The sequence below is a fragment of the Salmo salar genome, chromosome 20 (genome assembly GCF_965601325.2).
Source record: "Salmo salar chromosome 20, fSalSal1, whole genome shotgun sequence".
Classification (NCBI taxonomy): domain Eukaryota; kingdom Metazoa; phylum Chordata; class Actinopteri; order Salmoniformes; family Salmonidae; genus Salmo; species Salmo salar.
The window spans coordinates 19,254,328-19,270,534 of record NC_138310.1 but is presented as its reverse complement, the minus strand read 5'-3'; the positions used below and the strand labels follow the sequence as shown (position 1 = coordinate 19,270,534).

The following is a 16,207-nucleotide window of genomic DNA, read 5'->3' as shown; positions in this document are numbered from 1 at the left end:
GAGGTGGAGGGTCCCGTCATGGTCTGGGGCGTTGTGTCACAGCATCATCGGACTGAGCTTATTGTCATTGCAGGCAATCTCAACGCTGTGCGTTACAGGGAAGACATCCTCCTCCCTCATGTGGTACCCTTCCTGCAGGCTCATCCTGACATGACCCTCCAGCATGACAATGCCACCAGCCATACTGCTCATTCTGTGCGTGATTTCCTGCAAGACAGGAATGTCAGTGTTCTGCCATTGCCAGCGACGAGCCTGAATCTCAATCCCATTGAGCACGTCTGGGACCTGTTGGATCGGAGGGTGAGGGCTAGGTCCATTCCCCCCAGAAATGTCTGGGAACTTGCAGGTGCCTTGGTGGAAAAGGGGGGCAACATCTCACAGCAAGAACTGGCAAATCTGGTGCAGTCCATAAGGAGGAGATGCATTGCAGTACTTAATGCAGCTGGTGGCCACCAGATACTGACTTACTTTTGATTTTGACCCCCCCCTTTGTTCAGGAACACCTGAACACCTTATTCAATTTCTGTTAGTCACATGTCTGTGGAACTTGTTCAGTTTGTCTCAGTTGTTGAATCTTGTAATGTTCATACACATATTTACACATGTTAAGTTTGCTGAAAATAAACGTAGTTGACAGTGAGAGGACGTTTCTTTTTTTGCTGAGTTTATTAGGGGAAAACACATTTGCCTTCTTTTTTATCTAGTATCACACCTTCAGTGTATCAGCGTGCGTGTGTGCGTGCATCCTGTAGGTCACAGATTGGAACAATTATTGAGCCTTGATATTCTGTTACACAGAGCATTTCTGTGACCATCCTGAGCTATTTCAACACGCTGATTAGTAGGTGTGCTCGGCTGGGCGGCTGAGTTCTGACATACACTGCTCAATGGCTGGCGCTAATTTTAGGCTGTCCCATAACAGATCTGAGCAGAGCACTGGTGGGCCTCACTACTCCTACTGGGCCTGTGGTCGGCCTCCCTCCCATTTGAACAAAGTACTTCAGATGTGCCAGAATGTGCTGATATTTGGTTGGCTCACGCTCTGCTGATCACCAAAACACCCAGTCAGCTTCTTCCAGGGCCGGTGTGCCCCCGCCCCTTTGCAAATGCCACATTTTCAGGCCTGGTTCTTTTCAACCTGATGGGTGACGCTCATTCAGAGAGAAACCAGATGTCCTGTAGTGACGTGACTGCAGTACTGAAAGATCCACTCCACCCAGCCCTTCCTGGGTTAGCTGTGAGGGATGTAAATACTCCTTTGTGGTAGTGCAACTGTTTGTAGGCTGAGGATTAGTAAATTGGATTGTTATTGATAAACCATTGCACCATTATAGTTTTCCATGTGTCTTTTTATATTTAGCGAGTAGAGCTCTAGAGTCATACCCGTTTTGATGGTAAAAGCCATTATCACACCCGCATCCTCTCTGTTAGCTGACAGCTGTCTCCCCAGTGACCACACAATCAGGATGAAAATCCATTAGTGGAGGCAGAAAGTGGCCGAACCTCTTAACAGCATTGGCATCTTCACTGTTTTTTTAGATTAAAAAAAAAAAAAAGTGCCGTATCTCCTCTGATCGATAAACGTGCAGTCTGAGGTGACCGAGAGACTCATTGTGATACATGCAATACTGAAGTTATTATTCCTGGACCATAATGTCTCAAATAATCATTCTTAAAGGGACGTATTAGCCCTGTCTGTGGAGAACTGATGAACATTCGTGTCTCATTTTTGAATTGGTGGACCCGTTTTGTTCATTGCGTCCCACCACGGTTAGTGTGTGTCAAGCAGGGTCTCTTCAGGCTGTCACTCTCTGGACCATTCCCTCCTTAAGTTATTTCCAGAACTACCGACCAGTTCATCTTCCTTTCCATAGAAATATTTAGTGTCCTCTAGCCAATACAGTGAAGTGTGACAGTGCTGTGATGCATGGATCACACGGAGACTCTAAAAGCAACACCATTCAGCGTCAACACAATCAAGCTCTCCGTCTTAATCCAAAGGAGAAAGACAATGGCCTGGAAACTATCCTTCAAGACAAGTAAACATTTTTTTAGGAGTGCATTCATATGTAAAGGATATCCTGTATTCCACTGAAACGGACTGTGTGAACCCAGCCCTGTAAGCAAGGTCACATCTGTTGTGATCAAATCAGATTGTATTTGTCACATGCACCGAATACAACAGGTGTAGACCTTACAGTGAAATGCTTCCTTACAAACCCTTAACCAACAATGCAGTTTTAAGAAAAATAGGTGTTAAGTAAAAAATAACAAATAAAGAGCAGCAGTAAAATAACAGTAGTGAGGCTATATACAGGCTGTACCGGTACAGAGTCAATGAGCGGGGTCACAGGTTAGTTGAGGTAATATGTACATGTAGGTAGAGTTGTGATGTTGAATTGCTGTGTTTACAATTCTGTGGATTTATCTTGGTAACACGTCATTCCACCTCTGGATCATAGTCAGTTCATCAAAACTCAGCAACAAAAAAAACGTCCCTTTTTCAGAACCCTGTCTTTCAAAGATAATTCGTAAAAATCCAAATAACTTCACAGATCTTCATTGTAAAGGGTTTAAACACTGTTTCCCATGCTTGTTCAATGAAACATAAACAATTAATGAACATGCACCTGTGGAACGGTCGTTAAGACACTAACAGCTTACAGACGGTAGGCAATTAAGGTCACAGTTATGAAAATTTAGGACACTAAAGAGGCCTTTCTACAGACTCTGAGAAACACCAAAAGAAAGTTGCCCAGGGTCCCTTCTCATCTGCGTGAATGTGCCTTAGGCATGCTGCAAGGAGGCATGAGGTCTGCAGATGTGGCCAGGGCAATAAATTGCAATATCCGTACTGTGAGATTCCTAAGACAGTGCTACAGGGAGACAAGACGGACAGCTGATCGTCCGTGCAGTGGCAGACCACGTGAAACAACACCTGCACATAATCGGTACATCCGAATATCACACCTGCGGGACAGGTACAGGATGGAAACAACAACTGCCTGAGTTACACCAGGAACGCACAATCCCTCCATCAGTGCTCAGACTGTCCGCAATTGTTAGGCAGGTCTCACCTGTTGTTAGGCAGGTCTCACCAGACATCACCGGTAACAACGGTGTGTGTGTGTGTGTGTGTGTGTGTGTGTGTGTGTGTGTGTGTGTGTGTGTGTGTGTGTGTGTGTGTGTGTGTGTGTGTGTGTGTGTGTGTGTGTGTCAATCAAACCTCCTGTCATCCTTCTCCACAAAACAGGTTGTCAGAGGTTTTCCGTTGTTGTTTTATCTACAGGGACCGAGTGCATGGTAACAGTGCCGAGGTTATTCTCTCTAGACAGGGGTTTGAGAGCCTTTTAACCTGTTATGTATAGCAGGTAGCTATGTTTAATGGCTCCCTCTGTAATTACAAACTTGTGCACTAAACAATCACCATTTCCAGATACAGGCAAAGATCTTCAAAGCCTGATGAACTTTGGTTTACTAAACACAAAGATCAGCACAGAGGCAAATTCAATAATGCTGAAAGACTCTGCAGCATTCTCTACTAAAAGTCCAGATAAATGTTTTCCTCTGTTCCTCAGCTGCTACAGTAACTTCAGAAAGTATTCACACCCCTTCACATTTTGTTGTGATACAGCCTGAATTGCACAATTGTAACCCCTTTGAGGTTAGTTGAGGGGAGACTGTCAGATTCCCTCTACCACCATCCACCCACAGTGTTTGAGAGTAAAGCCATCTTCTCAATGACTCTGTTACTGCACAGTGGAAACAGGAAAAGTGCATTTGCTCTTTGTTTGTCCCACAGAGCTGTAGCTGAGCTTCTTTGGTAAATGTTTTAGGGATTTAACCTGTGAAAAAGTAAAAGCATTAGACAACGTACAGGGTTGGTTCAGGGACAGCCATCCTAGAGTTGATTTAGATTATATTTAATATGAATCTAAATATATGTGTATGGGAGAGAGGGGTGTGTTTGTGTGAAAATTTGGCCTTGTGCAGAATGTCTGTTTCCGCTTTGAAGTTGATGAATTGCTCAACATTCCGGACAGACCTGCCTGGACATTTCCTTAGCAACAGGCCTTGTAGTCCGAGAACTAAGCTTGATTGAGGATCTAGCCAATTGTGAAATCCTCTTCACTCAATGTTAGGATGTTTGCCTGCTTTTTCACGCTACCATGGAAACTAATCTGTATGGTTATTCCATGTAAATAACTGTCTCTGTGTCATTCCATTAAAAAATAACAATATTGTATTTCATATTAGTTCATAAGTAAGAAATAACATTTTTAAGACATGTTTTATGGGTGATAACATTGGATGGTCTATTATCATGATCGAGTCATATTGACAAAGTTGTTGTGAAGGTGGGGAGGGGTATGGCTGTCATAAAAACGATTTGTGTTTTTGACAAATCAACTGTACTATTTGTTCAGGCTCTGGTCTGGTCCCGTCTTGATTACTGTCTGGTAATATGGTATAGTGCAGCAAAGAAAGACATAGCAAAACGGCAGCTGGCTCAAAACAGAGTAGTACGCCTTGCCCTGAAATGCACATACAGAACTAACATTGACCACGTGCATGCCAGTCTTTCCTGCTTGGGGGTTGATGAGAGAGTAACTGCTTCTCTTCTCGTTTTTATGAGAAGTATTACTGTGATGAAAATTCCCATTTTTGTCTGCATAATCAAATAATTCAGCTCAGACACCCAAACATACCCCACAAGACATGCCACCAGGGGTCTCTTCACAGTCCCCAGGTCCAAAATGAATTCACAGCAACGCACAGTATTATACAGAGCCATGATCGCATGGAACTCCCTTCCATCTCCTATTACTCAAGCAAACAGCAAAATTACCTTTTAAAGACGGATTAAACAACATCTCATGGAACGGCGAGGACTGTGAGGAGGCACACTAACAAGCACATCATTTTTGTTGTTGTATTGTTTATATACATTTTTTAGTTGTATTGTTTGTGTATGGTTGTATTTTAAATGTGTGTGACTGTCCTTGTCTGTCAGTGTTTTGTTACTTGTCATGTTTGGTGTTTTTTGTGAACCCCAGGAAGAGTAGCTGCTGCAAAAGCTAATGGGGATCCAAATAAACAGATAAATATGCCAATTTTACTGAAATGTATTTTTGTCTGAATGATGGGTTAGTATGTGTCCATTGACAGTGATTTCCAGGCCTCAGTATCTGTGTGAGAGGAAGTGTTTTTCACCCAGTGTCACTGCTGTTGAATAATCTGACAGACACACAGTGTGGCCTTTCACATTGGCTTCCCCTATATTCCCCTGGCCTGTCATGCCCTGCAGTGGCCTGCTCCTCCAGAGTAAACACAGTGGTTTCTCTCTGCAGGGCGCAGTGTGTTTGTTCAGGCTGTCATTGTATCTGGGTGTCACATTGTCAGCCTGACTCAGCCAGGCCCCAGACACTTCACAGGGCTGGGTTTGTTCTGCCCGCCATGCTTCCGGATTCCTTTTTCCTGTTTTCTAGCAGAGGTGAGCTAGTTATCTCTGTGTATCCTCTCCTGAAAATACAGTAGGTTCTGTCACTGTCCTGCTTTTTCAACACTGAGGCCTTACAGACAAACAAACCACAGCTTGTATCTCCCACACAAAAACTGCCAAAAAGGATATACATTGTTGGTGAGTCAAGGTATCAAAAACGGGGATTGAGCACTACTTTATGCAATTCTAGATGAGTAATCTACACAACAGCAGCGATAACACCAAAATAGACCACTGTGTTGCATTGTGTCTGCATACACTTCCTCCCAGAATGTCCACTTTTGCTGTGATTATGAATAAGAGGGGGTGTTTCTGGTCGGTTGCCAACACTTACGAACCCAAAACAAATAGGAAGAGCTAAGATTAGTCCTCCCTCTGTCTGCTCTACAAATGGAGAGGTCTACTGTAGCCTTAGCCACTTCCCTACACCTTGGATCTATTCACTCAGAAGGAACTAGAAACACCACACAGCTGCAATTAGACCTGTTGGATAAGGAAGGAGAGGATAAGAGATGATTACGGGCGGACAAAGTCCCATTGACACAATTATCTGTTCCACAGGTTACTGGTTTGATTCTGACCACTGAGTGATCAATAAGAAGGAATTCCTCTGATTGCTCTGATACTAGTCTGTTCACTTCCTAGAGTTTAAAAAATATATATATATTTGCAATCCATTGAGTTGATATGTAAATAAAGAATGCCTATGGTTAAGCCCCTGTCCAGTTGATCTACTGGCATGTCTGTACAGTTACAGTAGTTTGTGTAGCCTACTCAGAGTAGAGGGATTGACATTAATGATTCTCCGAACCACACAAGTGAGTCAGTATTTTGGCTGCAGTTCTCCTGGTTTATCCTCTGCTGTGGAACTGTCCCTGACTGTGTGTCTGGCACAGTCTCTGTGGTAGATTTGGCAGAGGTGCACACTGCCTGCTGAAGGCCAGAGGGGATTTGAAGCACAGAGACATGGACTGTATTGGAATAGAGCGTATTGGAATAGAGCACGCTAGAGGTGGAATGACACAGCTGTATTTTCAGCCTGTGGGCCATTTTATAAATATTTTGAAAATACAGTAGCTTCTAGATTATAGCATTTGCTATACAGATGAATAACTTTTTTAAGCCCTCGTGTTTGTATGATGTGAAACCTATTTTGGTTATTTTTGTGTCTGCATAATGTTCTCTTCTCAACAAAGGATTATGACTAGAATGTTTGAGAGGGTGATAAATGGTCAACCCTTCCTAACTTCCTTCCACTGTCTGTTCAGTGGCATTAGTGGTGTTTTTAGATGAGAAGAGCGCTTTTCTTGCTTGTGAAGTGATGTGGTCAACGAGAGAGAGATTCCCACTGTGCCACTGCCTGAAATGCCTTGCTGCCATGAAAATAGTTATTGAAACAGATATATTTTCAAATCCCCCACCTAACCCCCTTCCATCTGTGTGTCATTATCCCAGAAGCCCCCTACAGTGGGACCCCTCCTTCCTATGGATATCTGGAGCAGACAGAGGAGCACCAGCAGCACCATGACCTCCAGCCTTTCAGCACCTCGCCCTCCTCCTCACCTCACCTCCGCTCCAAGAGCCGCAGCAGCCGGGACACACACTCATCTGGCTCCCTGGAGTTCACCTTGTCGGTAATGTTATCACCAGTCCTACTACCACACGCTTCATCTCCTACATTTTAAAGCTCCCGGTCTCGGATTTTCCATTCAGTGCAGCAATCTGTTAATGCTCCCGTCCTCTAGCACTGCTTCCACCTTTATAAGTGTGCCCTGGGCTCTGCGTGTATTTAATAGAGAGATGTTCTGCTCTTTCCAACCACACTTTCACTCACCCTATAAATCTCATCCACCCTTACTGTACTGTACCTAGCCAATCTCCGGTGTCCCCTGGGTCGTCCTCCTCTGATGTGCTTCACTCTCTGATCTTCAAAGGTTACATTTCGGGGGGGGGGCTGGGGCTCTCCTCTTGTGCCCCCCTCCGTGTTCAGGCTGTGGAATTGTCAGAGCTATTAATTCCTGCTCTGCTCTCTATGCACGAGAGCCATATCGACAGACTGTCAGAAACCTAACTGACTGATGCCTTTGACCCATCTAGAACTACAGGTCTCATCCTAGGCTAGGAAAACAATTGTTTCTCTACACAATACAATGGACAATTGACCCTGGCCTCTGCTCTCTACATCTCCCTCGGGGTTTCATTGAATGTGTTGGGTTCCCTAGAGAGGACGGTCTCCTTGAACAACCACGGGGATTTGGGAAGATCTGCTCCGGTTCGAATTAGAATCCCAAGATGAGCCTGATAGACCGACCGGGTTTCACTTCTGTCTCTCTCTCTCTCTAATTCACTGGGTCTCTCTCTCTCTCTCATTCTCACACAGACAGAGCTGGATCAGGAGAAAGAGTTGGAGATGCGGAAATGGGTTCTGTCAGGGATCTTAGCCAGTGAGGAGATGTATCTCAGCCACCTGGGGGCTATCTTACTGGTGAGAGACTGAGGACTTTGAGCTGTGCTGCTGCTGTTAAATCCTAGGCCCTGAGTAATCACTCAACTAATTGAATATGGCACACCTCACTATTGAACATGTTGGATAGACACACAGAGACCCATCTGTGTGTGTGCGCACACACACACACACACACACACACACACACACACAGTAATGCTTTGTCTTGCATTGATTGTCCCAGCCCATGAAGCCTCTGAGGGCAGCGGCCACCACCTCCCAGCCGATGCTGACCATCCAGCAGATCGAGACCATCTTCTTCAAGGTGACAGAGCTCCATGAGATCCACAAGGACTTCTACGATGCCCTGCTACCCAGAGTTCAGGAGTGGAGCCACAACCAGTGTGTGGGCGATCTCTTCCAGAAACTGGTGTGCAATATTATTGTTGTGTAAAGACCTAGGAAATGCTGTTGTGGTTCTTTTTGTGTTCTTCCGGGGGCTTCTGTTCATTGCTCCAAAAACATGAGAATAAACTTCCCCAGCCGTAAACAGCATTGTGCTCTGAGTAAGCTGATATGTCTCCAGTCTAGGGCTGATACGGTGACTGTATGAACGCCATACTGGCAGTCACGAGTCATGACCGAAGGCAAATTCCATGTGACTAGGCTTCTCCAAAACGGCGCTCTGATGCCACTGATGGTTGTATCCTACCAAACTTGTTAACGGCCAGTAACTAATGGCCTGGTACTCCGGGTTCTATTGTTCCTCTAATCACTCTGACATCCATGCAAATACAATCAGGAATCTAGTCATGAGAGCCCTGGCTTTCAGAGTTTGAGCAGAATAGGATCACCTGTTGGCAGTGAGAGACAGCTCCTCAAAGCTGCTTGTTGCATGGAATTAAAGGTGTTCCTGTAAGCCCATGTTGCGCAACATTCTTATCGGCTATGCTATGCAATTGCGTGAGAAAACATAGTTTTGATGGCCTCTATTGAAAAGAGGATCCTATCAGCTTTCTATAGGCTAGGCATCCTATATCTATTTCTCAACTTTCCTAATATTAAGCACATAGCCTACCTGGCTGGCATGAAAATGAACCGCGGGGAAAGTGTCATCCTCCATTCACTATTCGACTACATACAGATTATTTTTTTCTCCCCCTGCCCCTGTTCCAGCAGGTGCATGATAATGTCCGATTCTAAGTAAAAAATTATTCCACACATATATGTAAAGACAAGATTAAATTGAGAATAGTCTGATGGGTGAGAATATTATCAGTTGTGAATGATGCCCACCTACGGAGCCCGTAGCCTACAGAGCCTAGTGAAACATCTGTTCTTAGAAAGCCCAGTCATTTCGTAATCGCATGTGAAAACAGAGTTTAGACTAGCCACAATTTAAAAGAGGATCCCAACTTTCTTGTGCTGCTATATATATTGCTTAATTCTTAAAATGTAAGCATATTCATCTACTTTACAACCAGTCAAAAGTTTGGACACACCTACAGTGGGGGAAAAAAGTATTTGATCCCCTGCTGATTTTGTACATTTGCCCACTTACAAAGAAATGATCAGTCTATAATTTTAATGGTAGGTTTATTTGAACAGTGAGAGACAGAATAACAACAAAAAATCCAGAAAAACACATGTAAAAAATGTTAGAAAATTATTTGCATTTTAATGAGGGAAATAAGTATTTGACCCCTCTGCAAAACATGACTTAGTACTTGGTGGCAAAACCCTTGTTGGCAATCAGAGGTCAGACGTTTATTGTAGTTGGCCACCAGGTTTGCACACATCTCAGGAGGGATTTTGTCCCACTCCTCTTTGCAGATCTGCTCCAAGTCATTAAGGTTTCGAGGCTGACATTTGACAACTCGAACCTTCAGCTCCCTCCACAGATTTTCTATGGGATTAAGGTCTGGAGACTGGCTATGCCACTCCAGGACCTTAATGTGCTTCTTCTTGAGCCACTCCTTTGTTGCCTTGGCCGTGTGTTTTGGGTCATTGTCATGCTGGAATACCCATCCACGACCCATTTTCAATGCCCTGGCTGAGGGAAGGAGGTTCTCACCCAAGATTTGACGGTACATGGCCCCGTCCATCGTCCCTTTGATGCGGTGAAGTTGTCATGTCCCCTTAGCAGAAAAACACCCCCAAAGCATAATGTTTCCACCTCCATGTTTGACGGTGGAGATGTTGTTCTTGGGGTCATAGGCAGCATTCCTCCTCCTCCAAACACGGCGAGTTGAGTTGATGTCAAAGAGCTCCATTTTGGTCTCATCTGACCACAACACTTTCACCAGTTGTCCTCTGAGTCATTCAGATGTTCATTGGCAAACTTCAGATGGGCATGTATATGTATTCTTGAGCAGGGGGACCTTGCGGGCGCTGCAGGATTTCAGTCCTTCACGGCGTAGTGTGTTACCAATTGTTTTCTTGGCGACTATGGTCCCAGCTGCATTGAGATCATTGACAAGATCCTCCCGTGTAGTTCTGGGCTGATTCCTCACCGTTCTCATGATCATTGCAACTCCACAAGGTGAGATCTTGCATGGAGCCCCAGGCCGAGTGATATTGACAGTTCTTTTGTGTTTCTTCCATTTGCGAATAATCACACCAAATGTTGTCACCTTCTCACCAAGCTGCTTGGCGACGGTCTTGTATCCCATTCCAGCCTTGTGTAGGTCTACAATCTTGTCCCTGACATCCTTGGAGAGCTCTTTGGTCTTGGCCATGGTGGAGAGTTTGGAATCTGATTGATTGATTGCTTCTGTGGACAGGTGTCTTTTATACAGGTAACAAGCTGCGGTTATGAGCACTCCCTTTAAGAGTGTGCTCCTAATCTCAGCTCGTTACCTATATAAAAGACACCTGGGAGCCAGAAATCTTTCTGATTGAGAGGGGGTGAAATACTTATTTCCCTCATTAAAATGCAAATCAATTTATAACATATTTGACATGCATTTTTCTCGATATTTTTTTGTTATTCTGTCTCTCACTGTTCAAATAAACCTACCATTAAAATTATAGACTGATCATTTCTTTGTCAGTGGGCAAACATACAAAATCAGCAGGGGATCAAATACTTTTTTCCCCCACTGTACTCTTTCCAGGGTTTGTCTTTATTTTACTGTTTTCCACATTGTAAAATAATAGTGAAGACATCAAAACTATGAAATAACACACATGGAATCATGTAGTAACCCAAAAAGTGTTAAACAAATCAAAATATATTTGAGATTCATCAAAGTTCCCATGACAGCTTTGCACACTCTTGGCATTCTCTCAACCAATTGTTTGATGGGTGAGAACATTATCAAGTACTTGTCAAAATGTGAATGAGAGACTGATGAAGTGTGTGCAGCCTGCGCAAGAAACAGTGCAGGCCTCATGCCTTTTCATGCAACCTTTTTCAAATCAACATTAATCGCATCATGCAGCCTTAGAATGTATTAAAAAACAAAACATATAGTGTATCACAACTAAAGTTGCATAAATAACTCTAAAGTAAGCATATTGGAGGACCTGTTTCAAATTATCACTTTGTTAAATGCTCAACACAGAATAGCCGCATGTTCGCACTTCCTCGGGAATGGTTTGGGGAAAAATATATCCTTTCAATTTTATTCAGCTTACTATAAAATAATATCAAATAATGCCACAGGAATTCTAAGCAAATCTTGTCTGCTGAATGAACTAGTGTAGTCCACAGCCATATGGCATAGCCAGATCAGAGCATAACATAATGGAGACTCAAAATATGCTATTCTGTTCTAATGAAATAGGCTACATTTTCTTTGTATAATCATGTTTCTTTAGACCTGCCTAAAATAAACAGTTGATTTATTGTGATGGTGTAGGCTATATTAAATGGATTTATTAGACTTTTTCAAATGTACATGTTCCAAAGGTCTGCATCAGTAGCTTGTCAACAATGTGTGGAAGCCTGGAGATGCTAAGCTTGTTTATGTTCATTAATGGTCAATTACCATTAGACCGGCAATTGTTTGCATGACAGTTATCGGCTGACAAAATATCATGACTGACACAGCCCTAATCCAGTCACAGTCAGTCACTTTTAGACACAATGCATCATAACTCCCCTGTAAACTTCACTTGATCATTTTAATAATACTGAAGGAAGAGGAAGAGATTTAAGGAGTAAAAAGTGGGAGTTAGACTGGCTGTAATGTGCAGTGGATGCTGGCTCCACATGTGAGCAGACTGCCTGGAGACATCTCCCGCACAGATAAAAGCCTGGCTTTACCACATGACAGCCAGTAAAGCAGGGCAAAACACTGCGGCTCCTGACTGCGAAGAGCTGCCTCAGTGCGACGGTGGAGAAAAAGGAGACGCGTGAAACAAAAGCACACAGACGCACAAAATGGATAACTTGTCTAAGACTGATAGGATGCATGTTATTTATCTTTTTAAATGCTGTTCCTATTAAACTGCCGTATCTCATCTGATCCCAGTATGCAGCACCATGAGATGGAGAAAAAAACAGAACTAGTATGACGAGTAGAATCATGAATCAACAGCAGGTTAACTATCACATGCTACATCTTATCTACTCTCTATTCTCTCTCTCCACTAAAGGCTAGCCAGCTGGGGGTGTACAGGGCCTTTGTGGATAACTACAAGGTTGCTGTGGAGACGGCAGACAAGTGCTGCCAGGCCAACGTACAGTTTGCTGAAATATGTGAGGTAGATATTGCACCACACACAGCAGGATAGGAGGGAGGGCTATTTGGGAAGTGGTGACTGGGCATTCTTAACACTCCTCACTGTGACCATTATGGTGAGCTTTTACATGGGTGATGTTTCTGTTAGAACACATGCTGTTATGGGTAATGAAATTGTGTTACTGTGCTGTGTTGAAATGATGTTGTTCTTGGACACACTTGTATGACTTTCTCAATTCCTGTTGTGGTCTCAGAATCTTAAGGTCAGAAGTTCCAAGGAATGCAAAGACCAGGCCAAAAATTCACTGGAAAGTAAGTGCGATTTTAATGATTTTGTACTATTCCGGGTCAAATGAACTAAACCTTACATTTTAAATATCAATAGTTCAAGACAATGAATAATTCAACCCTGTAGTTAATTGAATTCATTTCAGTAAGAGTGGTACATGCTTAAGCATATTGAATTTGACCCTCAGCCTCAATGTGTCCTGTGCTGTTAGTTCTGCTTTGCCTTGTCCTGCCTTGGGCCTTATGCACTTTATGAACCTCTCCCCCTCAGCTCTGCTTTACAAACCCGTGGACAGAGTCACCCGCAGCACCCTGGTTCTGCATGTAAGTCAAATGAACATACCGGACATTTTTCCCCTTCGGTCCTGAATTTTAGATTTTTTTTTATATGGAAACAATGCCTCTTCACGTGCATTAGAAGAAGTCCTCATAATTGAATTTAGATTAATGCTCATCTCTCGCTCTCTTCTTTCTCTCTCTCTCTCACTCTCTCAGGACCTGTTAAAACACACCCCCTCCAGCCACCCAGACTATCCACTGCTGCAGGACGCCCTGAGAATCTCCCAGAACTTTCTCTCCAGCATCAATGAGGAGATCACCCCACGCAGGCAGTCCATGACAGTAAAGAAGGGAGAGGTCAGTCAGTGTAAAAGGCTGCGACATCACAAGGTGACATGCTGTGTGTCTGCGTCTCTCCACGGATTAGCTTTTTCAATGGCTTTACGACCTCACGAGAACATGTTTTCTTTCCAAACTAGATTTACATTGTGCATTCACTCACTCAATGTGTATACACTTGCTATTGTGGTCAGGTTTGAATGCAGTACAGCTTGTAGATGTATTTCTGACACAAAGTCTGGAATAGAGAAAGATGTCGTAGTAGGAGGGGTACAGTTTGTTCCCTCCATAGACATAGGGCGGTTGTTTTCACTGCCAAGGACACATCCAGTGGTTTGACAAGTAGGCACATAGAGGCACAGAGTAGAGGTCTTCTTGGGTCCAAAAAGTTGGACATGGACCCAAACAGACCAGCACATTTTTTTTAAAGGGGGACCCGGACCCAAGAACAATCAGACCCGAACCCGACAACCGACCTAGACTCAACCCGTACCCTAACAGGTCTGTGTCTAGACCGGACCCGAGAACAGTCAGACCCAAACCCAACAACCGACCTAGACTCAACCCGTACCCTAACAGGTCTGTGTCTAGACCGGACCCGAGAACAGTCAGACCCAAACCCAACAACCGACCTAGACTCAACCCGTACCCTAACAGGTCTGTGTCTAGACCGGACCCGAGAACAGTCAGACCCAAACCCAACAACCGACCTAGACTCAACCCGTACCCTAACAGGTCTGTGTCTAGACCGGACCCGAGAACAGTCAGACCCAAACCCAACAACCGACCTAGACTCAACCCGTACCCTAACAGGTCTGTGTCTAGACCGGACCCGAGAACAGTCAGACCCGAACCCGACAACCGACCTAGACTCAACCCGTACCCTAACAGGTCTGGGTCTAGACCGGACCCGACTTACTTTCTTTTTTTTTAATCAGCCAAGTTGTTCTTGTGGTTAAAGAATAGGTCTTTATATGTTGGCTAGGCCTTCTATAAGTCAATATATTCACCTTATTAGCGTAAAATAAATATGCTATGCAGAGCCGTGGTCGGGTCTATCAGCTGTAGTTACATAGACCTGATGACAATCAAACAGGACCCGACCCGGACCTGAGGGAAAAGTTAGAATTTAGGAGTCCGACACCCAGACCCAGACGTGACTCTCTGGCCATCCATTATATTGCTTTCCTACTTGGCTTCATTTCATTCTGCCACTTTGATGTCACATTTCAAATTCCCGTCAACAAAATAGTGTCCTATTACACAGCTTGTTTCAAGATAAGGAATCATCAACACCGGTTCATAGCCATACGTTAAGCATCTAAGAGTTACTGTAAATTAGCCAATCAGTGCTTCCCAGTTCCTGAAAATGTAGTATAAACATTAAAAGCCATGAGAACATTGTGTCTGGAAACTCTAATAAAACTGTGTTGTTAGTCAGATTCCTGCTGAGTCATCTCTGTGTGTCTGGTTTATTAGTGGAGGAAGTGGAGCGTAGAGGAAGTTCATGATAAAGTAGTATAAACCCGGAGGGCAACGGTCTCCACGGTTCTGACCAGGAAAGCCCATCGCACCGCCTACATCCCTGTCCTGGTTCCCCCACTCCCATCCTCCGGTCTCAGTCTCTGAAGTCTGTTTCCCAGAAATGACCTGTAAGCACGTCTTATCAGGCATCTGTCCACCCTTCCGCGTGGACGCACGCACTGGTTACCCTCACTCCCTCACCCCTGCTGAACTTCCTATATTATTACTGGAAACCTGACCCACTATGACCATCAGACATCTTATCATAAGTGAACGTGAGACTGGAACTCAGACAAATATTACTGCTCTTTTGTAGTATTCCACAATTCATAGGCCGGTATATGCTAAAGACAAAATAAATGTAGTACTTGTGACTAGCTAAAAGTATATACCTACTGTGGTGATTGAAATCCAGGGTTCAGTTTAGTTGGGCCTCTCTTACCAATTTTGTCAGCAGATATCTCAAAATGGAGGATGACTATGTCAGAAAGTAACCAATGTCAATAATGTGACCATGAATCCATTAAGGACCCTCCCTGGTGGAGTTTTCCTTGTTTTTGCTGAAATGTGGTTAGGATGGGTTAGTAGAGTCTCATGTGGGTACTATAAATATAAGTAGCTTTTAGCCCGACGTGTATAAGGTCAGTATAAACAGTCCATGCATCCACAGCCACGCTCTGGCCAAAGGAACAGCAGATGTCACTGCAGCACTCACCAACCGCCAACTGGAATGGCCAGCCAAGCAGGATTATAGGAAGTTCCGAGGGGTATACTACAAAGCAGGGTCAAGGATTTAGTCAGCTAACTTCCCCAAATGTTCTGAGAACTTCTTTTTTGGGGAAATGGTCATGGTCTAATTGACTCAACAACCAAATACGGATCAGAAAAATCAACAGTTATTTCTGGTTGTTTATCAAAGTTAGCTGGCTAACTATATAATTGACCCTGCTTTGTAGTACATCCCTCTGGAATTAGGATCTATTCCTGTAAACACAGGCTCTTTGATAACAAAGCCACTGATTAACCTTAACGGCCCTTAATTTACATGTTTTACAACCAGGTCTCAACTTTGTTTGAGGACATAGATTTTCAGAGGTTCTGTTCTTTCCTTGTGACAAGAAGAGAATATACTCCTCCCAG

At 43.9% G+C, this 16,207-nt stretch overlaps 1 protein-coding gene across 1 annotated transcript in view; it reads left to right on the top strand.

Annotated features, from left to right (window-relative positions):
* Window positions 1-16,207, top strand: part of LOC106579959 (breakpoint cluster region protein-like) — a 48,416-nt gene that overhangs the window by 20,157 nt on the left and 12,052 nt on the right. The window contains 7 exon segments of the mRNA XM_082966264.1: window positions 6,959-7,137; window positions 7,884-7,988; window positions 8,194-8,379; window positions 12,552-12,659; window positions 12,892-12,949; window positions 13,197-13,249; window positions 13,421-13,561. Of these exon segments, the coding sequence (XP_082822390.1) occupies window positions 6,959-7,137; window positions 7,884-7,988; window positions 8,194-8,379; window positions 12,552-12,659; window positions 12,892-12,949; window positions 13,197-13,249; window positions 13,421-13,561 (830 nt within the window).